The sequence below is a fragment of the Sorex fumeus genome, unplaced genomic scaffold (assembly GCF_029834395.1).
Source record: "Sorex fumeus unplaced genomic scaffold, SorFum_2.1 ptg000078l, whole genome shotgun sequence".
Classification (NCBI taxonomy): Eukaryota; Metazoa; Chordata; class Mammalia; order Eulipotyphla; family Soricidae; genus Sorex; species Sorex fumeus.
The window spans coordinates 9,642,729-9,670,205 of NW_026606135.1; the positions used below are offsets into that span (position 1 = coordinate 9,642,729).

At 43.5% G+C, this 27,477-nt stretch overlaps 1 protein-coding gene and 1 pseudogene across 1 annotated transcript in view; one reads left to right on the forward strand and one right to left on the reverse strand.

The window, feature by feature from the left end:
• Positions 1 to 11,337: 11,337 nt before the first annotated feature.
• The window catches only part of KIF11 (kinesin family member 11), a 44,957-nt gene continuing 28,817 nt past the window's right edge, over positions 11,338 to 27,477 (forward strand). Inside the window, exons 1-9 of the mRNA XM_056130396.1 lie at positions 11,338 to 11,409; positions 13,218 to 13,403; positions 13,558 to 13,682; positions 15,498 to 15,588; positions 16,808 to 17,050; positions 18,783 to 18,878; positions 20,501 to 20,589; positions 22,151 to 22,238; positions 26,892 to 27,080. Of these exons, the coding sequence (XP_055986371.1) occupies positions 11,365 to 11,409; positions 13,218 to 13,403; positions 13,558 to 13,682; positions 15,498 to 15,588; positions 16,808 to 17,050; positions 18,783 to 18,878; positions 20,501 to 20,589; positions 22,151 to 22,238; positions 26,892 to 27,080 (1,152 nt within the window). The 5' untranslated portion in view covers positions 11,338 to 11,364. The remainder of the gene's footprint in view (positions 11,410 to 13,217; positions 13,404 to 13,557; positions 13,683 to 15,497; positions 15,589 to 16,807; positions 17,051 to 18,782; positions 18,879 to 20,500; positions 20,590 to 22,150; positions 22,239 to 26,891; positions 27,081 to 27,477) is intronic.
• Positions 22,637 to 26,766, reverse strand: LOC130038594 (ras-related protein Rap-1A-like; annotated as a pseudogene).

Here is a 27,477-nt window from a genome sequence, read left to right on the forward strand (position 1 = left end):
TGAAAAAGCATTGTGAAGTGATTTGCTTTCTACAGCTGGGTTCAAGAATTAAATGTTGGTTTTGGATTTCTGCTATTTTACTTATTGACCCTGGAAGTATTTCTACTGAAAGTCAGATAGTTAAGAAATTGGTTTCTGTGCACTGGAGACGTGGCCAGCACTTTCATTGTTTTTGGGTCACACATGGCAGTGCTCAGGGATCACTCCAGGTGGTGCTCAGGAGACCAAATGCAGTTCCAGGAACTGAATCCCCCTTTGCCCCCCTCCCCTCCCCGCGTGCAAGGCCAGCTCCTTAACTCCTCTCTCTCCGACCCCCATAGCAGCACTTTGTTAAAAGTGATTGAACCTGGGCCTTATGCATGCGATGCATGTGCTCAACCCTCTTGGGCCTAAGAGTTCACTTCCAAAGAGGTCCACTTTGAATCTCAGTGAGCCATTTAAGAGGAGATCTCGGTAAAAACTACTGGCTGTGCAGAATACAGATGACCAACATCTAAGCTGTTTCCTTGGAGAAGTGAGGAGGTTGGAAGCTTAGGAACTTTGGGGGACTGAGAGCCTTTCCTCCCATGGGATGGTATTTAAGCTAAAATGGTATCAACAACTTATTGATAGGTTAACACTTAGAAGATCAGCTCCAGCACAAGTCAGAGGTCCAGTATTTCCTGGGCATGGGCCAACCCCAAGCACACCCCAGAAGCTCAAAGCAGCCTCCATGGGAAGCAGGAGATTGGTACCCAGTAACCCATATCTCTTTGACACATCCTAATGATGATCATTATTATTCCTTTGGTCCTTTGACCACAGCACTTTCATTGTTTTTGGGTCACACATGGCAGTGCTCAGGGATCACTCCAGGTGGTGCTCAGGAGACCAAATGCAGTTCCAGGGACTGAATCCCCCTTCGCGCCCCTCCCCTCCCCGCGTGCAAGGCCAGCTCCTTAACTCCTCTCTCTCTCCGACCTCCATAGTAGCACTCTGCTAAAAGTGATTGAACCTGGGCCTTATGCACGCGATGCATGTGCTCAACCCTCTGGGGCCTAAGAGTTCACTTCCAAAGAGGTCCACTTTGAATCTCAGTGAGCCATTTAAGAGGAGATCTCGGTAAAAACTACTGGCTGTGCAGAATACAGATGACCAACATCTAAGCTGTTTCCTTGGAGAAGTGGGGAGGTTGGAAGCTTAGGAACTTTGGGGGACTGAGAGCCTTTCCTCCCATGGGATGGTATTTAAGCTAAAATGGTATCAACAACTTATTGATAGGTTAACACTTAGAAGATCAGCTCCAGCACAAGTCAGAGGTCCAGTATTTCCTGGGCATGGGCCAACCCCAAGCACACCCCAGAAGCTCAAAGCAGCCTCCGTGGGAAGCAGGAGATTGGTACCCAGTAACCCATATCTCCTTGACACATCCTAATGATGATCATTATTATTCCTTTGGTCTTTTGACCACAGCACTTTCATTGTTTTTTTTTTTTATTTATTGAATCACCTTGGGAAAGATTACAAAGCTTTCAGGTTTAGGTCTCAGTCATGCAAATATCAAACACATTTCCCTTTACCAACACTTATTTTTTACCATGAAGAACCCCAATAAAACCCCACCCCCCACCCCTCCCAGTCCCTGTGGGGCAGATGAATTCTAGTTAACACTCTATCTGCTTTGATTAGATTCATTGTTTCAATAAAAGATTCACCGCTATTATTTAGAGTTTACCCCCCCCCCCCATCAGACATGCTGAAAAAGCATTGTGAAGTGATTTGCTTTCTACAGCTGGGTTCAAGAATTAAATGTTGGTTTTGGATTTCTGCTATTTTACTTATTGACCCTGGAAGTATTTCTACTGAAAGTCAGATAGTTAAGAAATTGGTTTCTGTGCACTGGAGACGTGGCCAGCACTTTCATTGTTTTTGGGTCACACATGGCAGTGCTCAGGGATCACTCCAGGTGGTGCTCAGGAGACCAAATGCAGTTCCAGGGACTGAATCCCCCTTCGCCCACCTCCTCTCCCCGCGTGCAAGGCCAGCTCCTGAACTCCTCTCTCTCTCCGACCCCCATAGCAGCACTCTGTTAAAAGTGATTGAACCTGGGCCTTATGCACGCGATGCATGTGCTCAACCTCTTGGGCCTAAGAGTTCACTTCCAAAGAGGTCCACTTTGAATCTCAGTGAGCCATTTAAGAGGAGATCTCGGTAAAAACTACTGGCTGTGCAGAATACAGATGACCAACATCTAAGCTGTTTCCTTGGAGAAGTGAGGAGGTTGGAAGCTTAGGAACTTTGGGGGACTGAGAGCCTTTCCTCCCATGGGATGGTATTTAAGCTAAAATGGTATCAAGAACTTATTGATAGGTTAACACTTAGAAGATCAGCTCCAGCACAAGCTCTTTGTTAAAAAAAAAAAGTCTTAAGAATTACAATCCCGGCTTGCCTTCCCGCGCTACTATTGTATGGTGCAGGTGCTCAAAGCAGAGCACCAGTCCTGAATATCCCCGGGCACCAAAGGTGGGTAGACTCCGAGGCCACCAACTCTCTTCTCCCACACTTCAAGTGAGTCGCTGCAACAGCTGGATGCAGTGATCAAGGGTTCTGAGCACATGCTTTGCGTGCATAAGGCCCAGGTTTGCGTGATCTCTGCTCTTTACCCGCCCTAGCTCCCTCATTCTCGCAACCCCCCGAGACGCTAATTATCGCTTTACAGAAGAAACGTGCGACGAGGGCCAGGCCGCTTTGCAGAGCTGAGTCGGCGGAGGGGAGCGGCGCTGGCCACGCCCCGCGGGCGGGCCCGATGACGTCACGGGGACCCGTGGTGCCCCGCGCGGCCGCGCTGCCATTGGCCCGGCGGCCCGGGCGCCCTGTTCAAATTCAGGCGCCGAGGCGTTTCTCGGCGTTTCTTCGCAGGCTCCGGGCGCCGGAGCAGGAAGAGCGGCTGTTGCTCGCGTCTCGGTCCGGTGCCGGAGAAGAGCCCAGGCCGGATCCCGCCCCGAAGGCCTGCCGGCGCGCCGCCGCCGACGCCCGCCGCCCCCGCCGAGCGCCCCGCGCCCCCGCGCCCGCCTGGACCTCGGCCTCCCGTCGCGCCGCCATGGCGTCCCAGCCCAGCTCCTCGGCCAAGAAGAAGGACGAGAAGGGCAAGAACATCCAGGTGGTCGTGAGGTGCAGGTAGGCCGAGCCCGGCGGGGTCGGACTCCGGGGCGGGGGGGTGGCGGTCCTGCGCGCCCCCCAGAAGGGGTTTCCGTGGGCGAGTTCTCGCCGCCCCGGGCGGTGGTGCGGGAAAGCAGCCCGGGTCGCCGCGAGCGCCTGCTCTTGCAGGAGCGAGAACGTCACACACACACACACACACACACATCCAAAACCCGAGACCGACAAGGGTTCACACATGCACACGCACACAACACGTACACAGCAAACGCACGCACTTACACCCAAAATCCGATATTGACAAGGGCTTGGATATCTACACACACACACACACACACACACACACACATCCAAAACTCGAGACCGACAAGGGTTCACACATGCACACGCACACAACACGTACACAGCAAACGCACACACTTACACCCAAAATCCGATATTGACAAGGGCTTGGATATCTACACACACACACACACACACACACACACACACATCCAAAACTCGAGACCGACAAGGGTTCACACATGCACACGCACACAACACGTACACAGCAAGCGCACACTCTTACACCCAAAATCCGATATTGACAAGGGCTTGGATATCTACACACACACACACACACACACATCCAAAACCCGAGACCGACAAGGGTTCACACATGCACACGCACACAACACGTACACAGCAAACGCACACTCTTACACCCAAAATCCGATATTGACAAGGGCTTGGATATCTACACACACACACACACACACACCCAAAACCCGAGACCGACAAGGGTTCACACATGCACACGCACACAACACGTACACAGCAAGCGCACACTCTTACACCCAAAATCCGATATTGACAAGGGCTTGGATATCTACACACACACACACACACACACCCAAAACCCGAGACCGACAAGGGTTCACACATGCACACGCACACAACACGTACACAGCAAACGCACGCACTTACACCCAAAATCCGATATTGACAAGGGCTTGGATATCTACACACACACACACACACACACACACACACATCCAAAACTCGAGACCGACAAGGGTTCACACATGCACACGCACACAACACGTACACAGCAAACGCACACACTTACACCCAAAATCCGATATTGACAAGGGCTTGGATATCTACACACACACACACACACACACACACACACACATCCAAAACTCGAGACCGACAAGGGTTCACACATGCACACGCACACAACACGTACACAGCAAGCGCACACTCTTACACCCAAAATCCGATATTGACAAGGGCTTGGATATCTACACACACACACACACACACACATCCAAAACCCGAGACCGACAAGGGTTCACACATGCACACGCACACAACACGTACACAGCAAACGCACACTCTTACACCCAAAATCCGATATTGACAAGGGCTTGGATATCTACACACACACACACACACACACCCAAAACCCGAGACCGACAAGGGTTCACACATGCACACGCACACAACACGTACACAGCAAGCGCACACTCTTACACCCAAAATCCGATATTGACAAGGGCTTGGATATCTACACACACACACACACACACACCCAAAACCCGAGACCGACAAGGGTTCACACATGCACACGCACACAACACGTACACAGCAAGCGCACACACTTACACCCAAAATCCAATATTGACAAGGGCTTGGATATCTACACACACACACACACACATCCAAAACCCGAGACCGACAAGGGTTCACACATGCACACGCACACAACACGTACACAGCAAACGCACACACTTACACCCAAAATCCGATATTGACAAGGGCTTGGATATCTACACACACACACACACACACACACACACACACAACCAAAACCGATACCGACAAGGGTTCACACATGCACACGCACACAACACGTACACAGCAAACGCACACACTTACACCCAAAATCCGATATTGACAAGGGCTTGGATATCTACACACACACACACACGCACACACACACACACTGACAAGGACTTGGGTATCTACTTCGACGTGCCTCTCTCCTTGTGGTTCTTTCGTTTCCGTAAAGCGGCACGCACCCTTGCCCGACTTCAGCACTGTCGCTGAGTTTGCCAGGCTTTTCTCCCCCCTCACTTTTGGAGACATGATCTTAGAAAACTTGTGTTCCTTTGCTATAGAGTGATGTTTTCCTGATTCCTGCTGGATGAGTAAATATCGCGTTTTTAAAAATTAAGAATGCTTGTTTTTGAGCGAATCAAGAAGACAACTAGACAGTGAAGCTGTTTGGTGGTGCTGCAAATAGATCTTTCCTACACCCAAGGAATGGGCTTGGAGATGTTCAACTCTCCCCTGATCCAACTTTAAATAACTACCCAATTTTTACCTGATTTTTAAATATTTGGGGGGTGTGGAGGGTTTCAGCTGTGCCGAGCGGTGCTCCAGAGGCCTTGTGTGTATGCGGTCCAAGGTTAGCTGCATGCAAGGCAAGTGCCTTAGCCCCTGTACTGAGCCTCCACACCCAGTTTTTCAGTGGACTAGAAAAGGAAGACACTATTCCAACGTTCAGGGAACCTATGCTTAGAGATTTGCTTATTAAAAGGTCCTCCAATTTACTGATCTGTGTTTTGTTTGTTTTTGTGGCCATTTAAAAAATTCTACCAACTACCCACACAGAAAATTGTAAATTAGCAAGTATTCTAAAATTAAGAAGTTGTTTAAAAATGTATCAGTAAACTTGGTTATTGCTGTCTCGGGTTTGGCGACTTGAGTTGTAGCTGTCAGGGGTGACCATTACTTGCTTTGTAAAATATGTGCCAGAGAGAAAATGTGGTGGATCTTTTTAGGGAGATATCCTTAGTTGCCTTCAAGGGTTTCTGTTAAGTTACTTTTCTGAAGAGTTAAAAAAAAAATTTCAACCCATATTGCAGCTGCAAACTTTTAGTTGATTTTGGTATTTGAAAGTAGTATTTTGATTGTTTAAGGCGATCTTTGTTGAGTTTTAATTTCTTCTTTTTCTCATTTTTGGTTAGTTACAGAACATACCAGACCTATGTAATAAACATAGGTTTATTTCATTCTTTACCATCGGTCAAATTCCAGTTTAACGTTACCCAGAACTTCCCCTTTTTGTTTCCACTTTTGTGTTTGCCTCACCCTATGATGTTTGGGGTCTACCTTTGGCTTTGTGCTGCAGGTTGTTTGGGTGGTCAGTGGACCATACACTGTCTGGATCTAACTGTGCTGGTTGCATTACAAGAAAGCCTCCTTAATCTCTGTATCAGGTCACTGAATTTCATGTCTATATCCCTAAACATTTCAACCCTTACCTTAGAAGCAATTTTATTTTGTTTTTGGGGATTGAGGGGAGTTTGTCATATGCATAGGTCTTTTGCAAGCAGACCTATGTAATGTATGTAGGTTTGTACTCCCCAAGCCCTCTGAGACATCTCCTAGCCCCTCTTGTACTTTGTAATTAATCAAGTATTTGGATTGTGTCTGTTATTTGCAATACATTTGGGGGGGGGGGGGGGTGGAGTGCGTGTGACCGTATTGAACTTACTCCTGGCTATTTGCTAAGGGATCACTCCTGAGGGTGCTTGGGAGGACCCAGTGCAGGTCCAGGGATTGCAGGGCTGGGGATTGAACCCAGGCCCTACCTGCTATACTGTTGCTCCTGTCACAGGTATTTGCAATAGTTTTTGAGTCAAAAGATTTTTTTTTCCCTTTATGGGTCACACCTGGTGATGCACAGGGCTTACTCCTGGCTCAGCACTCAGGAATTACCCCCTGGTGGTGCTCAGGGGACCATATGGGATGCTGGGAATCAAACCCAGCACAAAAATTTGTAAGTCTACAACTGTACCTCATAGTGTTTCACTAATAATAAAAATAAATAAAATAAAATAAAATTTTATTTTTATAAAGTTGTTCACAATAATTTATTACATTCCATATTCTAACACCAATCCCACTACCATACCTTCCCACAACTATTATTTCGAATATTCCCACCACTCGCAAAGCCTGACCCCAAGCAGGAACTAAATAATTTGTTTTGTATTGCTTATATCGGAGAGCCCCCGGCAAGCTACCGAGAGTATTCGATATGCCAGACACAGTAACAACAAAGTCTCCAATGGAGACGTTACTGGGCCCACTCGAGCAAATCGACGATCAACGGGAGGGCCTTTGCTTATATCGATCCAAAAATTTCTTTAGAGGAAAGTGTATGAAGATTGTTGTATCTCATACAAGAGATTAGTAGCATGTTGTTACAGGTTGAACCTGTGTGCTTTTTTTCCCCCCAAGATCACTTGCCTTCTGCTTTACACTCCACCAAATATGGTGTGCGATTCTTGGTACATCAGTGGGACAGAGTATGAGATGTTGCGTGCCCACAAATGATGTGCACTCCAGGAATTCTAAATATTTTAAACAGCTAGAGTTAAATTATTAACTGGACTGTGACTTTGGGGTCTGGAGGCATTTCTGAAGCTTGTTGCTCTCTTCCAGGATTTATTTGTGAGTCTTAGATTATGTCCTGCTAGAAATCTTTAAAAAAATCTTTTTTTGTTGTTGTTTGTATTTTGATTTTGGGCCATCCCCACTGGTGCTCAGGGCATACTCCTGGCTCTGTGCTCAGGGCACACTCTTGGTGGGGCTCAGGGACCATATGGAGTGCTGGGAATTGAATCTGGGTAGGCTATGTGCAAGATAAGTTCCCTACCCACTATGCTATCTCTTTGGCCCCCTTTATTTATTTATTTTTTATTAGTGAAACACCATGAGGTACAGTTGTAGACTTACAAATTTTTGTTCTTGGGTTTTGATTATACAATGATCAAATACCCATCCCTCCGCCAGTGCCCATTTTCCACCACCATGGATAATATCCCTCCCACCCCACCCCCTCATCCCACCCTGCCTCTGTGGCAGGGCATTCCCTTTTGTTCTCTCTCTCCTTTTGGGTGTTGTGGTCTGCAAAAGAGGCATTTAGTGGCAAACATGTTCAGTCCATTGACCCCCTCTTTTTAATTTTAAAACTTTTTTTTTTCTAGTTTTTGGGTCACACCCAGCGATGCTTAGGGGTTACTCCTGGCTCTGCACTCAGGAATTACTCTTAATGGTGCTCGGGGGACCATATGGAAATTCAGCCCAGTCGGCCGTGTGTAAGCAAGCGCCCTACCCACTGTGCTATCACTCCAGCCACTAATTTTAAAACTTAACTGAGAAGACAAAAAAAATACAGAAAATCACAAAGATCATTTAGACATTTTAATATTTAACTTGTGTACAATAATAGCATTCAATATCAATTTATTCAATAAATAGCTAATATATTAATAAAAATCAATAATGCTTGTACACTTGATATTTATACAGAATGGATTGATTATCATAGTTTCAGAGGTATTGTGATGAACAGTACCTTTGTAACTACCTCCAGTTCTTAAGAAATGAAAAATTAAATATGACTTTGTTGAGCCTTAAGAAAGCCCTCCCAGTGGCCTGTCATATTCCCCCAAGTAAACAATAAGATGGCCACTTGTTTATCGTTCCCATCCCAGTAGTCTTTGACAGAAAGTGGTGAGATTGTATGGCTTTATTATTTTTTTGCTTTTTGGGTCACACCTGGTGATGCACAGGGGTTACTCCTGGTTCTGCACTCAGGAATTACCCCCTGGTGGTGGTGCTCAGGGGACCATATGGGATGCTGGGAATCAAACCCAGGTCAGCCGCGTGCAAGGCAAATGCCCTACCCGCTGTGCTATTGCTTCAGCCCTGATTGTGTGGCTTTACGTTGCAGAGTGAATACCTGTTTGCTGCTTGCACAGTGTGCCCTGTTTCCATATCCGTTGATCTCCAGCACTTAGGCTCTCTTCTGTTTTGTTTTTGGGCAGCACTCCACTGTACTCTGCAATCACTCTTGGCAGGACTCAAGGGACCATATGTGCTAGGGATTTAACCCTAACCCAGATCATCTGAACTATCCCTCCAGCCCCTGATTTTTTTTTTTTGGTTGTTGTTAAAGACTTTAAAGCAACTGTTGTGAAAAGAGAAAAATAATTAAGTGCATAAAATAACGTGTTTTAAAGAAATTTACTTAATAAATGTGAAGAGAGAAAGAGAAAGCGCTCAAAGAAAACTCCAGTTTCTCTAGAGGGGAAGAAAAGCTGAGAATACACCTCAGATTGCTATTTGACCAATCCCCAGGGTGGAGAATGAGCCTGTAAAAATCACTCTTAGGTAAGGCAAGGGCCAGACTTGGCCCCAGAGATTGACTACTACAGAGCTCTACGTCATCCAGCAGTAGGCTCTCAATGTGATGCCCTGGCTCTCCCTTTGAAAGCAAATTTAAGTACTTTACCTTAGGCCCTTTGCAAAATCTGTGATTGGAAAACAGTTGCTAAAAATTGCTAGGTGGGGCCCAGGGCCATAGTAGAGCAGCTAGGGTGCCTGCCTTGCCGCATGGTCTCCCGGTGATACTCAGCTTCACCAGGTGTAGCCCTGGAGGCCCCCAGCATCACTTGGTGCTGTCCTGGTGATTCCAGCACCAGGAACTTAAACAGCGAGGCTTCCCTAGGTTTTAGTTACGTAACTGGCTTTCTTGCTTTTCCTTTTGTTTTTGGACCATGTCTGGCATTGCTCAGGGGCTTCCCTCTCCTACCTCCCCGCCCTCTGTTCATTTCTAGTTCATAAACATGTAATGATTTAGTTTACTTGTTTGGCCTGAGTGTTCTTACTCACCCTAGTATGGGTGGTAGGGGCATCTGATGATGGGAGGGGGATTGTGAGGGGTTACTGAGATGCCAAGAATTGAAGCCAAGGTTCTTGCATGCAAAGAATACAATCCAGACATCCACCAGGCTTAGTTGTACATATCTTTGAAAATAATAAAAGCCTAACTTTCTTTGCTTTTTGGGTCACACCCGGCTATGCACAGGGGTTACTCCTGGCAGTGCTCGGGGGACCATATGGGATACTGGGAATTGAACCCGGGTTGGCCGTGTGCAAGGCAAATGCCCTACCTGCTGTGCTATCACTCCAGCCCCTAAACCCTAACTTTCTTTCTGGATTTGTACTCTGAAAATTATGTTTGGCTTATAGTGTTATTTAGCCCACTTTTAATCTCTATAATTAGTAAGGTAAAGGTAAAGGCCCTCCCGTTGTTCATCGATTTGCTCGAGCGGGCCAGTAACGTCTCCATTGGAGACTTTGTTGTTACTGTGTTTGGCATATCGAGTACGTCACGGGTAGCTTGCCAGGCTCTGCCGTGCGGGTGAGATACTCTCGATAGCTTGCCGGGCTCTATAATTAGTAAGATAGTAAAAAATTCACATTGTTCTTAAGCAGGTAATGAAAATGCCATAAGTGATTATTAGGAGTTCTTGAATAACTGTATTTTTTTTTTATAGATCGTTTAATTCAGCAGAACGGAAAGTTGGTGCCTTTTGTGTAGTAGAATGTGATCAAGTTAGGAAAGAAGTCAGTGTGCGGACTGGAGGATTGAATGATAAGAGCTCAAGGAAAACCTACACTTTCGATATGGTACTGCTTAAATACTGCTGCTACTTTATTATCTGCTAACGTGAAGTCACCCAGATAGCATGGTCTCATACATGATTCTCATACACAGATAAATCTGATTTGACTTTTTGAGTGGCTGTGGTTTCTTGTGGGCCAAATTATTTAAGATATTAAAAACAAAATTAATTTTTTGAATTTTATTTAAACCATAGTGATTTACAATATTGTTAATGATACGGTTTCATGCATACAACTAAGACAAAAATTATTAAAGTGAGTAATATTGCGGATTATTTCCATGAAGAAACATTTTTGTTTTTTAAAATAGGTATTTGGACCATCTACTAAACAAATTGATGTTTACCGAAGTGTTGTTTGTCCAATTCTGGATGAAGTCATTATGGGCTACAATTGTACAATTTTTGCGTGAGTGAAATGCTATTTTTTTGTTGTTTTTGGATGACACCTGTCCTCAATCCTTCTGTCTCTACTCAGGGATCACTCCTTGCTACTGCCGGGGAGACCATATATGGTACAGGGGATCGAATTTGGGTTGGGCACATGCAAGGCAAGCGCTTTACCTGCAATACTGTCATTCCAACTCTAACATGTTATTATTTAGTTTAGTGAAAAGGTTTGGATGTATTTGCTTTTCACCAATGCTTCTTTCATCTTGACAGATATGGCCAAACTGGCACCGGAAAAACCTTTACAATGGAAGGTGAAAGGTCACCTAATGGAGAGTATACTTGGGAGGAGGTATTGTTTATAGAAGACTTATATCATTAAAGTGACTAAAATGCAACTGAATATAACTTACTTGAGGGCCTCTGTCATGAAATAGAATTGTGCAAGACAAGCTCCCTACCCACTGTGCTGTCTCTTCGGCACACATATAATGAATGTAATTAAGTATTACATTCTATAATAAAATGAAGCTAAAGTATTTGTTATAGTTCCTGGGATTTTTTTTTGTTTTTTGGAGTGGGGAGGAATTTAGGCTACCCTTGGCTCTGGACTTGAGAGTCCCTCCTGGCAGTGCTGGGGGACCATATGTAGTGCAGGGGGTTAAACTGGGGTCAGCGTTAAGCAAGGCAAGCGCCTTAACCCCTCTACCTCCCTGATCAGGTGGCTCCCATCTTAGAAACAGTTTCATTGGCACAGAGAGAAGCAATTCATAAGGCACAAATGATGTCTAGGACTGGGGAGATGTCTCAGCGCACTGAATCACATGCACTGCATGTAGGAGCCTTTGCTTCTATCTCTGGTACCATGTGGTCACCCTGAGCATTACCAGGTGTGACTCAAAAACTGAGAAAGAAGGAAAGTCTACTTGGGACAGAATGGGTGGAGTAGGATATTACGGAAATGTGAAAGATGAGTAGTATTTGAAATGGAAGACTTTGCTTTGAGAATGAGTTAAAGTTAGCTTTGCTGGGGAAGTTTGATATTTTACTGATGACCTTGCATATTCAAGAAATAAAAATCATTATTGTTGGGTTTTGTTTTGTTTTGTTGGATTTTGTTTTTGTTTTTTTTGGCCACTCCTGGCAGTGCTCAGGGTTTACATCTGGCTCTGCACTGATGGATCACTTCTGGTAGTGTGGGGGTTACAATACTTGGTGCCAGGGGTCAAACTCAGATTGTCTGCATGTAAGGCAAGTATCTTACTTGCTGTGCTATCTTTCTGTCCCTGTTATTGTTGGGTTTTATAAAAAGCACAAAGAACATTTCACAAAGATTTCCACTAAATATATCTCAGTTTTTTTCTAATTTATTTTTTATTAGTGAAACACTTTGAGGTACAGTTGTAGACTTTAAAATTTTTGTGCTTGGGTTTCAATTATACAATGAATATATCTCAATTTTAGTTACTGACTAAATTTTTTAAATTCACATCAAAGGAATGTAAATTGTCTTTATAGTATTTTTATAGCTACAGAATTAACGTTATGCAGGGATTATAAAGTTATATGAATTGTAATGATAGGAGACAGGGAAGATGCTTAAGGAATACTTGTAAACTCCACATATTCATAACAGTATTATTAAGGATATTAAGATATTTGAGAGACTTTATGGCAATTAGAGAATATACTGTTGGGTCATACTCAGCTGTGCTCAGGGATCACTCCTGGAGGTGTTCCAGGATATGCATGGTTGGGTATTGAACCCAGGTCAGCTGCATGCTTAGGCAAGCACCTTACCTGCTTTACTATCTCTCTGACCCTATTGTGCCCCTTCCCTGATTTAAGTTGTTATAGTCTCATGAGGAAAGTTGGGAAGAATCATTGAACTGGTTCCATGAGTAATTTGGCTTGTTTGGTTTCTGAGTAGTATTCAGGCATCAAGTGCCTAACAAGTATGATAGATATGTGTAGGATAATGAAGAATTACTTTTGAATGGGCGGTCGAGACTTCTCTAACAACAGTACTTCTCCTTTTTTAAACTTTCTTTGGCATACTTTTTGTTTAAGTGTATTATTAAAGGAGATTCTTGTTACATGTGTTTAAATTGCTTCACTAAATGGCATTCTTTATTTTAGTTCTTATTACTATAATTTCAGGATCCCTTGGCTGGCATAATTCCACGTACTCTTCATCAAATTTTTGAGAAACTTAATAATAATGGCACTGAATTTTCCGTCAAAGTATCCCTGTTGGAAATCTATAATGAGGAACTCTTTGATCTACTTAACCCATCTTCTGATGTGTCTGAGAGATTGCAGATGTTTGATGACCCCCGTAACAAGGTAGTTCAGTCTTTGTAATGAAAAGTCTCTAAATTATAAATTGTATGTGATGCCTTGAGAAATCTCATTCTCTCTCTCTCTCTCTCTCTCTCTCTCTCTGTGTGTGTGTGTGTGTGTGTTAATCTAATGGGATACTTTTTTGATATCTGGTCAGAGGGGAGTAATAATCAAAGGTTTGGAAGAGATTACAGTACACAACAAGGATGAAGTTTATCAAATTTTGGAGAAAGGTGCAGCTAAAAGGACCACTGCAGCAACACTGATGAATGCATACTCTAGGTAAGGAAACCATATTTCCATTGCCCCACTTTCTTTCAAATAATTAGGAACTTGCTGTGGGTTGTCCAGGGAACAAAGGTATTCTGTTGGGTGTAGATCACACCTAGATTGTACGCTAGGTTCTTTACTTGTTGGGCCATACCTGGAGCTGTTCATGGTTCTATGCTTAGGCCTCTGTGCTCAGGCATCACTCCTGGCTGTATTATCTCTCTGGCCCCATAAAATTTTATTATTTTGGGGGGAGCGGGTTTGCTCCAGGGTTTCTCCCAGCTTTGTGCTTAGGGTTCAGTCTCTGTTCTTAAAGATTGAACCTGGGCCTGCCTTCAGCATTCCAGGCAGTTGTACAGACTAGGGAGCTATCTTTCAGTCTGTTTTTCAGTCTGTTTTCTTTTCTTTTTCTTTCTTTCTTCTTTTTTTTTTTCGATTCTCAGGGATTATTTATGGTTTTTCACTCAGGAATCACTCCTGGTAGTGCTCAGGGTACCATATGGGATGCTGGGAATCGAACCCGGGTCAGCCATGTGCAAAGCAAATGCCCTACAAATGCCCTACCCTCTGTGCTATTGTTCCAGCCCCCTTTATTTTTTTGTTTTTAAGTCACACTTTTTAAGAAAGCTTAGGGCTTTCTCTTGACTTTGTGCTCACAAGTCACTCCTGGTGATATTCAGGGAATCATATGTGATGTCAGGGATTGAACGAGGATTGGCCACATCCAAGGCAAGCTCTAAGCTCTATAGTCTGTCTCTGGACCTCATAACAGTTTTAACTGAAATTCTGTTTTCAAAAGTGTGCATTTAAGGGGCTGTGGAGATGATATAGTGGGTAGACACTTGGCTTTCATGTGGCTGTTCCAGGTTCTATCCCCAGGATCACACATGGTTCCTTGAGCCCACCAGGTGTGATCCCTGACATAGTGCTGGAAGTAAGCTCTGAGTACTACTGGGTGTGGCTCAAAACCAAAAACCAAACAAAACCAAGCTAAATAAATAAAAGTACTATCTCTTGCATTATGATGAGAGCTAGTACATGGATCCAGCGATCACTCTTTTGTAGTGCTTTTATTGTAGCCATTCCTAGTAGAATTGAGGTAGAATTTTTCTGCTGACATTCCCAAAGGAGAATAGTGTAGCCTTGCGTTAATCTAATGGTTTGTTTGCTGTTGTTGGACTATGAATATTTTCAGTGGTTCTCATGATTAGCAAGGTTGATTGCAGCTTCTCCCTCTGATTCAAACTGTGGCTTATTCCAGTCCTGTCTTGCCTCACATATACTTTTCTGAGGTGTTTGAGGATTTAAGTTCCTATGACCATTAGGATATTTTTTATTACTGACTTAATAGGATATCCTCTGAAAACTGCAGGTACCTAAAAATAAAAATCCACCCAAATTTTGCTCTATGCAGTTTTCCAAAATCTAAATCTTAGGCTGTCTCCTTTTGGATACTTATTTTACTCTGGTGATTTAGATTTGGGCTGGAGCGATAGCACAGCAGGTAGGGCATTTGCCTTGCACAGGGCCAACCCAGGTTCGATTCCTCTGTCCCTCTGGGAGAGCCTGGCAAGCTAGTGAGAGTATCCCGCCCTCACGGCAGAGCCTGGCAAGCTACCCGTAGCGTATCCAATATGCCAAAAACAGTAACAAGAAGTCTCACAATGGAGATGTTACTGGTACCTGCTCGAGCAAATCGATGAACAACAGGAGGACAGTGCTACAATGATTTAGACTTAGATATTTTTTTTTTCTGTTTTGAGTATTTTGTAGAAAGCATACATGTTTTCATTGTAATGACTGGGCAACTTGAACTTGTTTTTTCAGTCGTTCCCATTCAGTCTTCTCTGTTACAATCCATATGAAAGAAACTACTATCGATGGAGAGGAGCTTGTGAAAATTGGGAAGTTGAATTTGGTAAGCATTTCCCTTGATATGGTTCCCCACCCCCCTCTCCAGCTTTATGGATGTATAAATGATAAAATGATCTATTTAAAGTGTACAACACAAACATAAACTAAATGAAACAGTACTAAGCTTTTGTACTAGAAGGCCAATTAGTGGTTACCAGAAGGGAAGGTGGGATGGGAGGTATGTATGAATCAAAATGCACATGTTAATTTTTAATGCTGCGCACCTGAAATCTGTATCATATAATGCAGTGAAACTTTAAAATGTCAGCAATAGAAAAGCAGGTATGCAACACCCTGGTGTGGTATACTTTGTGAAATGGTCAAAGGATAACCCTATGAGGATTATTATCTCATCTGTTGCCTCTCTTGATTCCTTCGCGCGCACGTGTTTGTGAGAACACTTAAGATCGCTCACCACCTGGGGGATAGATTAGATGCCAGAGCATGTGCCCTGAGTGTGGAGCTGAGGGGTTGATCCCTTCCTCTGACTGGTAGGCTCCTGTTAGGTAGCCCCTGAATCCCCTAACACTGCTGGCTGTGGCCCTGTAAATTAAGAAAATAAACCAAAACCCCTACACTCAGCGAATTTCAGAGTCTCGTTTTTGAAGTTGTTTCGGGGTGTCCCTAGGTATACCTGGTGCTGCTGGTACATGGCATCAGGGACAGACCCCAGGCCTTCTATGTGCAAGGCACTTACTTTGCCATCTGAGCCACGAAGTATTCTCAGCCAGCCCCTCAGGGCAATATTAACATCTCACAGGCAATCTGTCAGTTCCCTGGAACTTACTCATCTTTATATTTGTGGGCTGGGGGTGGGGGTGTTGAGCCTATCAGTGGCCAGGGTTTAACTCCTGGCAGGGCTTGAGGGACTGTGTGGTGCTAGAGATCAAATCCCGGTCAGCCTCCTATAAGACAAGTGCCTTATCCACTATGCTAATACCCCTCCAGCCCAGATTCTTGATGACTCTGCACAGCGGTTTCACATTTTGGCCTCTTCAATAGTTTTGTGGTCACTTGTTTATTAGCTTTATAGTGAGTTGCTTAACTATCAAATTATTTGGTCATTCCTGGCAGGGTTTGGGATACCGTTTGTGTTGCGGGGGCTCGAACCTTGGTTGTCCGTGCACAAGACAAGTGCCCTACTCTGTAGTATATCTCTCAATATAATATAAAAATGAAGAAGTCTTCAAGTCTAAATATAATTGACAACTTTTTTTTTAAAGGTTGATCTTGCAGGAAGTGAAAACATTGGCCGTTCTGGAGCAGTTGATAAGAGAGCTCGGGAAGCTGGAAATATCAATCAGTCTCTGTTGACTTTGGGAAGAGTTATTACTGCTCTCGTAGAAAGAACACCTCATGTTCCTTATCGAGAATCTAAGCTAACTAGAATCCTACAGGATTCTCTTGGGGGCCGTACGAAAACATCTATCATTGCAACAATTTCCCCTGCATCTCTCAATCTTGAGGTAAGCCCTTTGAAAGGTATCTGTAAGTGTAGTAGCAATGTACTTGCTCTCATTCTTACATAGTAATCATATTTTTTTAAAGTTTTGAGCTGGAACAATAGTGTTGCTGGTAAGGCCCTTTCCTTGCATGTGCCTGACATGGGATCAATCCCCAGCACCCATTTGGTCCCTGGAACTGTACTAGGAGCAATCCCTGAGCACCACCAGATGTGACCCAAGAAACAAAAACAAAGTTGCATATGGACAAAAGGATCACTTAATCACTTAACTTCCCGTTGGTCATCGATTTGCTCGAGCGGGCGCCACTAACGTCTCCATTTGTCCCTGTCGCGTGCTAGTGTAGCCCAATGGCATCTGTTCGCTCTATGCGAACGGACAAAAGGATATTGCTGAGAAAAATTTCTCCATTTTTAAAATGCTTTTATTTCTTTTCAATAGTGTTAATATCTGCCCCATCCCATCCTACTTCTTAGTAACTCTTAGTTCTGTTGTCATGGTCCAAGAATTTATTTTCATTGTCCTGGCAGAAAAATGACATTTTTTTGTTTTGGTATGTTTTGTTCTGGGGCCACACCCAGCTATGCTCAGGGCTTAACTCCTGGCTCTGAACTCAGGGATCACTCCTGGCAGGGTTTGGGGTATCATATGTGGTACGGGGATTCGAACCTTGGTTGGCTATGCACAGGACAAATGCCCTACCCTGTAGTCCCTCCTTTCATTAAAAATTGTTTTTCTTACTGAGTTGTAATTTACAGACCATAAACTTCAAGTAAAATGTATAACTCAGGCTGGAGAGATAGCACAGCCGGTAGGGCGTTTGCCTTGCATGCGGCCCGCCCTGGTTCGATTCCCAGCATCCCATATGGTCCCCTGAGCGCCGCCAGGATAACTCCTGAGTGCAGAGCCATGCACGAGCAACCCCTGTGCATTGCTGGGTGTGTCCCCCGTCCCCCCCCCCCCCAAAAATGTATAACTCAGGAGCTGGAAAGGTAGTATAGTAGGGTAGGGTGCTTGCCTTGCATGCAGTTGACCTGAGTTTGATATCTGGTTCCGCTTAAGGTTTCCTGAGTCCCACTGGGAGTGATGCCTGAATGCTGAGCCAGGAATTTGCGACTGTCTCCAAGAGAATCTTGTAGGGATTATTTATTTAATTTTAATAGAATGATTGTGAGATACAGTTACAAACTTGTTCATGACTGGATTTCAGTCATACAGTGTTCCAACATCTAGCACTTAACGAGTGTACATTTCCCACCACCAATATCCCCAGTCTCCATCCAGTACCTCATTCTATGGTCCCCCGTTCCCAGCTTGCTTGTAAGACAGATACCCTCCTCCCTCCTTTCCTTTTCCCCTCTCTCCCTCCGCCCTACCTGCTTTACTATCACTCTTGCCCTCCTCTTTCCTATTTAAAATTTTTTTTCTTCCATTGCCTTTGTTGTGATGTTGATGACCAGGAGCTTGCAGTTCTTCAAGGGTTGCTACCTTTGTTGGGACACCCCAGGATTGCCATGGGCAGTGGTGCCAGATGCCCCTTCTCAGGTGGGACAATGGGCAATGGAACTTCCGGCCTCAGGTCTGCAGGACAGACAGACCCAGACCCTGGGCAGTCTTCACCTGATGCTGGATTTAGTACCCTTAGTGGCAGATTTAAATTATTATGCAGAGGGTTTTGATACAGAAAAATATAACTCTCATAATGTCTTTAGTAATTTTCCTCTTTTGACTGCAGGAAACACTGAGCACATTGGAATATGCTCATAGAGCAAAGAACATACTGAATAAGCCTGAAGTCAACCAGAAACTCACCAAAAAAGCTCTTATTAAGGTAATTATGAAGTTTTGTGCAACAATACAGTATTATTTGACAAAAGGGAAAATAAAAAATTAGTTAAGCAGTTTTTAAAATTTGCATTAAATCTCTTTTATGTTAAAATGTTTTTTTCCCAAATGTTAACATGTTAATGTTAGCAGCTATAGGAGTCAGTACATAATTTATTTACTTATTTGGGAGTTTGGGGATTCCTCCTGGTGGAGCCACTCCTGGTGCCACTTAGTGACCCATATGTACGAGCAGTGCTAAGGATCCAACCCCAGTCAGCTGCTTACGAGGCATGCGCTCTGCTTGCTATCTACTTTGTACCTTTACAAAAACAATTTGTTGTTGTGTTTGAAGCTGCATCCAGTGGTGTTTACTCCTGTCTCTGTGCTCTGGAATCCTGCCTAGTGGTGTGATTATACCTAGTGGCTGGAATTGAACCCAGATCTGCCGTTTACAAGTCAGCACCATAACTCTGAACTGTGTCTCCAGACCCCTTTGCAAAACTTTATTTTTTTGTTTTGGGGCCAAAAACCTGGCAGAGCTCAGGGCTCCCTTCTGGCTCTGCTATCAGGGATAACTCCTGATAGTGCTCAGGGGACCATATGGAATGCAAGAACTCAAACCTAGGTCGTCTACATGCAAGGCAAATACCCTTCTCACTATACTATCATCCCGGCCCCCTCTGCAAATTTTAAGACATATTTGCAACTTCAGAGTGAGGTCTACACGGCATAACTTCATTCATTGTAAGTTTTAGTATTTTTACAGAATTTTGCAACATCACTACAGTGAGATCAGAATAATTTTCTCCTGTAGAGGTTTTTTTTTTTGTCCCTTTTCCAATCAGGTATTCCTGACTATCTCTAGAGAGGTCTTTTCTAGACGTTTTCTCTATAATTGGAATCAAATACTACTCAGTCTTCTTGCATCGTCTATTACTGGGCATAACATTTGGGCTTCGTCTGTGTTGTAACATGTACCAATTAAGTACTTTTTTTCTTTTTTTTTTTTGTGGAAATGTACTACATTTTCTGGATAACACATGTTTATTCATTCACCAGTTGATGAATTTTTAAATTTTTAATTATTTTTCTGGTGCAAGTTTGGTTTGCAAGTTGAACACTGAATGCAACATATTTGTGTTAATGTATTTTTATGTCTCTTGGGTAAGACCCAGCAATTTAATTTCTCAGTTATCGAATACATTCATATTTAACTTTTTTTGTGGGTGGGGGATCACTCCTGGCAGTACTTTGGGGACTATATGTACCTGGGATCGAACCAGGGTTGGCTGCATGCAAGGCAAGCACCTTACCCATTGGCTCTGGCCCCTTTAAGAGACTTTTGAAGGCTGTTTAATTATTATTATAAGCAAATGACAACAGAACGAAAGCATGGTTCTGACTCTGTTTGCTGTGGGTTGTATTGGGCAGTGTTTGGAGAGTGCTGGCCTTTCCTGGGAGCCAGTATGCAGAGCTCCCCAGCCCTGCTGCTCACTTTCATCAGACATGTTTATACTTTAAAAATCACAAGGTAGCTATTTTTGTATTTGTTGCATATCCTCCCCACATTTAATACTAAAATGAGTTAAGTGCTAAATTGACCCCTTGAACTTTCTTTCTGTGTAGGAATATACAGAAGAGATAGAGCGTCTGAAACGAGATCTTGCTGCGACCCGCGAGAAAAATGGAGTGTACCTTTCAGAAGAAAATTTCAAGTAAGTTCTTGGCAATGGAAGTTAATTTTCAAGAATGATCATTTTCTGTTAACAGAACTGAAGTGAAACGGACAAATATGACACTAAAGTACATCTATTGCCTATTAGAAATGTTAGTTTATGGTTGGAATGATAGTACATTCCATTGATAGGTCAGGCATTTGCCTGGCACATGGTCAACCCTGATTCAATCCTAGCATCCCCTATGGTCACCTGAGTTCACGAGGAGTGACCCCAGAGCACAGACGCAGGAGCCAACCCTGAGCACTGCCAGGTAGGGGGCAAAACCAAAACAGAATGAATGCTGCTTCTTAGGGGGCTGAGGTTTTGGGCTTTGTACCCAGGGGTCACTCCTGGCACTCTCGGGAACCATCTACAGTGCTAGGATTGACGTGGGGTCAGCTGTGTGCAAGGCAAGAGCTCCTGTACTGTCTCTGGCCCAGCAGTCATTTCTGAAGCTTGTTTATGCTCAAGAGATCAGAAAAACTGGTGATAATGGTCTCGAATTACCCGGTTCAAAATGTCAGTGGTACATAGAATGACTGCACTCATTTGTAGAATATAAAATGACATAATATGAGACTAACACCCAAGGACAGTAGAGACAAGGGCCAGGAAAACTGTTCCACGGTTGGAAGCCTGCCTCATAAGCTAGGGAAGAAGGCAGCTGGAACAGAGAAGGGATCACTAAGTCAGTGATGGTTGGAAGGATCACTCGGGATGGGAGATGTGTGCTGAAAGTAGATAAAGACCCAAACAAGATGGCCTCTCAGTGGTCTGTATTGCAAACTATATTGCCCAAAAGCAGAGAGAAAGTAAGAAGGAAATTGTCTGCCATAGAGGCAGGGGGAGGGGTGGGCATGGCGGAAGGATACTGGGGTCACTGGCCGTAGAAAATGTGCACTGGTGGAGGGATGGTTGTCCCATCATTGTATGACTGAAATTCAAGCATGAACGCTTTGTAACTGTCTCACAGTGATTCAGTTTAAAGAAAAGTCAGTAGTACTGAGGCTGGGAAACTACACCTCAGAAAGAGTCTTGCTTACGTGATGTAATAGTGTATGTGTTGGGGCGAATATTGGGTTGTGTTCAGTATGATTGTTCTGAAAGCACAACTATGTAATTCACTTCTCCAGTTTTTAACCTTTTGTTGCCTTCAAGTTCAGCTTGTCCTGAATTTTGTTTCCTGTCTAGAGCCCATGTTCCCAGTTACAGGTGCAAAGATGCTTAAGTTGTGTTTCGTGGTACGTGCTTTATGTGAATTAAAGTCCTCTATCAGCTGTGTACCTTTTCAAGTTTTATATTTGCGCACTTCTCCCTTCTTAGGCAAGGATTCTCAGTTTAAACATGTAGCTCATAAGGAAAACAGACTAGTTTTAAAATAAAGGCAAGGAATATATTTGTGTTTTGCAGTTTGTAATTATTGCTTATTGACTTTCAGTCTTACCAAAATTCTGATAATGGTGTTGATGATGGATAACTGCCACAATATATTAGAATATATTTTATAGGAATTGGGAAAATATACTTACTGTTATATTATTCTCAAACTTTATTTTAGAGTCATGAGTGAAAAACTAACAGTTCAAGAAGAACAGATTGTAGAATCGATGGAAAAAATTGGTGCATTAGAGGAGGAACTAAGCAAGGTAAGCATTCAAAATACTCTCAAATGTTAAGTGAAAAAAGCAGATATTGAAATTTCAGTCTGTGAGTGACCTAAGTCTGTGCGGGACCTTCAGTTCTTCTGAAGCTTTTTCTAAAAGTAAGTTGTTTTATAATTTTATTATTTTCAGTAAAATAAATGCTGTTTTGACAGTTATATTAATGCACAATGCAAGAAATTAATAGAATTTTGTAATTGGGGGGCTGGGCCACACCCAGCAGTACTCAGGTTACTCTTGGCTTTGTGCTCAGATATCACTCCTGGTGATGCTCAGGGGGTCATATATGATGTTGGGGATTAAATCTGGATTGGCCCCATGCAAGGCAAGTGCCCCTCCCAATGTACTAGCGCTCCAGCCCTTGAATTGTGTAATTTTAATTTTTACATCTGAATAGGCTTCTTTTCCACTGGTGTTTTTCTATTTATCTGTCTGACCAGGTCATAAAATTACTCATTAACGTTGATCTTTGACTTTGCAGAAGATTCTAAAAAAGCACAGTTACACCACTGTCTTGCTAAATTCCGACCCTGTTCTTTGCCAGCTGCTCGTTCATCTTCCAAATCACATTTATTGCCAACCAAAATCATTGGAACCTCTTTGTCTTTAACCCGTAAAATCTGTTCCTTCAAATCCTGTAAATCATTAAATGTGGATTGAGCTGTAGTAGAATATACTAGTGCAAACCCTTGGCTATTCTTCATATACAAATCCCTGTAAACCGCTCTGTTTCTTCATATACAAGTTCTTCATACACAAATCGCTGTAAACTGCTGTTTCTGCTTGCTGTATCCAGGATTTCCAGCATATACTGTTGGCAATCTACCTCAACTTGCTTTCTATAGGAATCTTCTATTGTTGGATCATTTTTTTTTTTTTTTTTTTTGGCTCTTTGGGTTACACCCGGCGATGCACAGGGGACCATATGAGATGCTGGGAAGACAATTGCGTTGCAAGGCAAATTCCCTACCCGCTGTGCTATTGCTCAACAAAAATTCCCTGAACAAATTGAACTGTCAGAGCAGACTTTCACACACCTGCACCAAGGTCCACTAGCTTATACTCACTGCATGATGTGGCCACTTTAAATACTGACTCTGCACCAGGCTGTTTACAATCGGGGAGCCCCAGAGAGGGGGAGGGCGAGAGTCCTCCGCACCCCAAGGGATCCAGCCCCGGCACCTAACCTCCACTACCCAACTGCAGCCACGATCCAGGCCACTTTCTGGGCGAAGTGACCACGCAATACGTCATATGACACTTCCTACCTATTGTCCAAAATCACCACACCATATTTGATAGAGTTCAGACAATAGGCAACAGGCCATAGAGAGAAATATATAAATATATGCCTCTCGGAGTGCCCGGCAAGCTACTGAGAGTATCCCGCTCGCATGGGCAGAGCCTGGCAAGCTCCCCCTGTCATATTCGATATGCTAAAACCATTAATTATAACGGGTCTCATTCCCCTGACCCTGAAAGAACCTCCAGTCGTTGGGGAGGATGAGTAAGGAGAGGCTGCTAAAATCTCAGGGCTGGGATGAATAGAGACACTACTGGCGCCCGCTCGAGTAAATTGATGAACAACAGGATGACAGTGACAGTGATACATCTAAATAATGGATTTCGAGCCATTTCCATCTACATGCTAATCAAGGAGGGAATGCAGATATTGGGAGGGAGAAACTAAGATCTGACTCCTCTTCATGTTGGGAGTGATACCAGGAAACTGGAGTTAATACCAGTACACTAATCTATAATTTGGTTGATATTTTTTTTTAATATTTCTGATTGAGAGGTGCTGTTAGATGTCACTCAGGCTGTGCTCAAGGCTCACTCCTGTGGGGCTTAGGGAACCATATGTGGTATCAGAGAGTGATTGAACTGGGGGCTCACCACATGCAAGACAATCCACCTGTATCTGCTGTACTACCCCTTTGGCCCTGTAATTCGTTTTCTTAAATTGTTCTGTTTTTCACTGGGTCTACTCACAACAGTGCCAGGGGACATACTGAGGTGTTGGGGTGGGATTGGTGGTGCAGAGAAGAAACTCCAGCCCTTGTCTGTGGTACTTTTCCTTTTTTTTTTTTTTGCTTCTTGGGTCACACCCGACGATGCACAGGCGTTACTCCTGGCTCTGCACTCAGGAAATATCCATGGCGGTGCTCTGGGGACCATATGGGATGCTGGGAATCAAACCCGGGTCGGCCATGTGCAAGGCAAATGCCCTACCCGCTGTGCTATTGCTCTAGCCCTAGACATATAATTTTTCATTGGAGCTCTGTTCCCTGCCCTTCATCCTTGTATTTTTGGACAGATGGTAAATAAAATGAGCTGGTGTGCTCCATAACTTGTTAACCTATTGCAGTTTTTTTCATGGGAATAATTTGTTTGGTTCTAATATTCTATACTATATAGTAATATAATATTTAGCTAATGTTATTTGCTTATGTTTATAATTTCTCTAATATGGAAGCATCATATTGGATTATAAACTAGCCAAGACTCATAAACCAGTTACATTTTATTATTATAAAAATTTTTTGAGGTGTTTTTGGTTTGTAAGCATGTAAATATTTGCGGGGCAGGAGAGATAGTACATAGTGGGAAAGGCACTTGCCTTGCATGCGCCTGATGCAAGTTATTCCTGACTTTAGAGCCAGGAGTGATCCCTGAGCATTGCTGGGTGTGACCCAAAAGCTAAAAAAAAAAAAAGTAGTATGTAAAGATTTATAAGTTTTTGGGTAAATGTTACCAAACCATGCCTACCACCAATACCAACGTTCCCTCCCACTGTCACAGGCCCTTCCTTACCACTTCTTCCCTCAGTTCCTATTTTTATTCTTTTTTTAAATTAATCACTTAACTTCCCGTTAGTTGTCAGTTTGCTCGAGCGGACGCCAGTAACGTCTCCATTTGTCCCTGTCGCGTGCTAGTGTAGCCCAATGGCATCTGTTCGCTCTGGGAACATGAAGAGCCTCAAACCGATCGTTCATGATCTTGACGAAGAAATCTGACCATTTGGTAGGTGGGCGGCCACGCGGTCTCTTGACATCCCGTGGAATCCAGTCAGTAACAGCTCTAGTTCAGCGGTTGTCTTTAAATCTCATTACGTGACCAGCCCATCTGATTTTCGACACCTTGGCAAATGAGACAGCGTCCCTGATTCTTGATCGTCAACGGATGTCAGAACTCCGGATTATTTCTCTCATTTGAGTGAAACGTGATATTCCAAGCATAGCTCTTTCTATTCTTCTTTGGGAGACCTGAATAGCGGTTCTCATCTTGTTTGCGTAGGGCCCAGGTCTCTGAGGCATATGTTAATATGTTAGTGGAATCAAAGAGATGTGCCCAGAGCCGGAGGTTCTTCGTCCTCTTAGCTATTTCTTCGACGTTCTTGAAGGCGTTCCAAGCCACTCTCTTCCTCCTGCGCAGTTCGGGTGCCAGGTCATTTCTCATGTTGACCTCTCGACCTAGGTACACATAGCTGTTGCATTCGGAGATGGTCGTTCCATTGAGAGCGAATGGGGCGTCGGGAACGAGGTTGTTTCTCATAAACATTGTCTTTGTAAGATTCAGCTGTAGTCCTACCTTTCCACACTCACGGTCAAAGTCGGCCAGCATTTGTGCCGCTTGGCTGATGTTTGGTGTTATTAAAACAATGTCATCAGCAAAGCGGAGGTGGTGTAATTGCCGACCATCTATCTTCACTCCCATTCCTTCCCATTCCAGTCATCGCATGATGTTCTTGAGGGTGGCACTGAAGAGTTTTGGTGAAATGGTATCACCCTGCCGCACCCCTCTCTTGACATCAACGATCACTTCTTTGTAGAATGGTGAGATCCTGGTAGTGAATCCGCAATACAGCTCATGGAGGATCTTGATGTATTGGGCTTGAATGCCCTGATTGGCTAGGGCTTCAGTGACCGCTTCTGTCTCAACAGAATCAAAGGCCTTCTATAAATTAATTTTTAAAAAATTTTTAAAAATTAAAAATTATTTTTAATAATTATTTAATAATTTTTAAAAAATTATTTTATTTTCATAAAGTAGTTCACAATAGTTCATTACAGATAATATCCAGCCCACCAGCGAGCACCTTCCCACCACTATAAGAGGGAAGTGTATGAGGATTGTTGTGTTTCATTTTGGAGAAATTAAGCACAAATATAAGAAAATGCAAGCAAGTATGTTAAAGCCAAACAAATGTGTTACTTTAGATACATCCGTGGGCTAGAGTATACTATATCGCTCTCTTCTGGGAGTTTTATTTTATAGTCTCTGGATCTTGGCTGTTGATGTGATTACATGGCGCCAGGGGCGTTTTGTAGGTGTCACTGCCAAGCTGCTGGAAAACTGGGGAGCTGGGTGGAGGTGGCCCAGTCCTGATCTGAGCAGGCTTGGAGAGCTCAGCCACGGGTCCCACGTACCCGGGTTCCTCTGTTGGCTCCCTCATGGGGGAGGCTCGTTCGAGCATGTGGAGAGTGGCCTGGAGCATGGCTATGGCTGGCATGGCTACGGCTGGGTTCTGAAGATTTTCAGCTGCTGGGGTGCTGCTTGGGGCAGGGAAGGAAACTCAACCCACCCACCCCCCTCTATTTTTATTCTTAAAAATGTCAATAATGTTTTTTAAATCAGGTTACAGAATTGTTTATAAATCATAAAAACGAGCTTGATCAGTGTAAATCTGACCTGGAAAATAAGGCATGGGAACTTGAAACCACTCAAAAACACTTAGAAGAAACTAAATTACATCTTGTTGAAGAAACTTATATCACCTCAGTTTTGGAAAATACCGAGGAAAAACTTCATGATACTGCCAGCAAGGTTTGTCCATTGTTTTAATTTGTACACACTTTAAGGAAACTAGAGAATGGGTTGACGTAACTTTCTTTGCTTTAGCCTTAATTGTAAAATTGTGTACCTTAAATGTTTGCCAATTTCAAAATTTTTTTAAAATATAGTGTATTAAATATTCTGTACTTGGAGATGATAATTTAAGAAAAAACTATTGCTTAAGTCTAATGTAGAACATGATTTTAATATATTTTATTTGGTAGAATAATAAAGTTTTTTATTTTCGTTTCGGAGCCACACCTGGGGATGCTCAGGGGTTCCTCCTGGCTTGCACTCCGAAATCACTCCTGGTGGTGCTCGGGAGACCATATGGGATGCAAGCACCTTACCTGATATACTGTTGCTCTGGTCCCTAGAATAATGATAT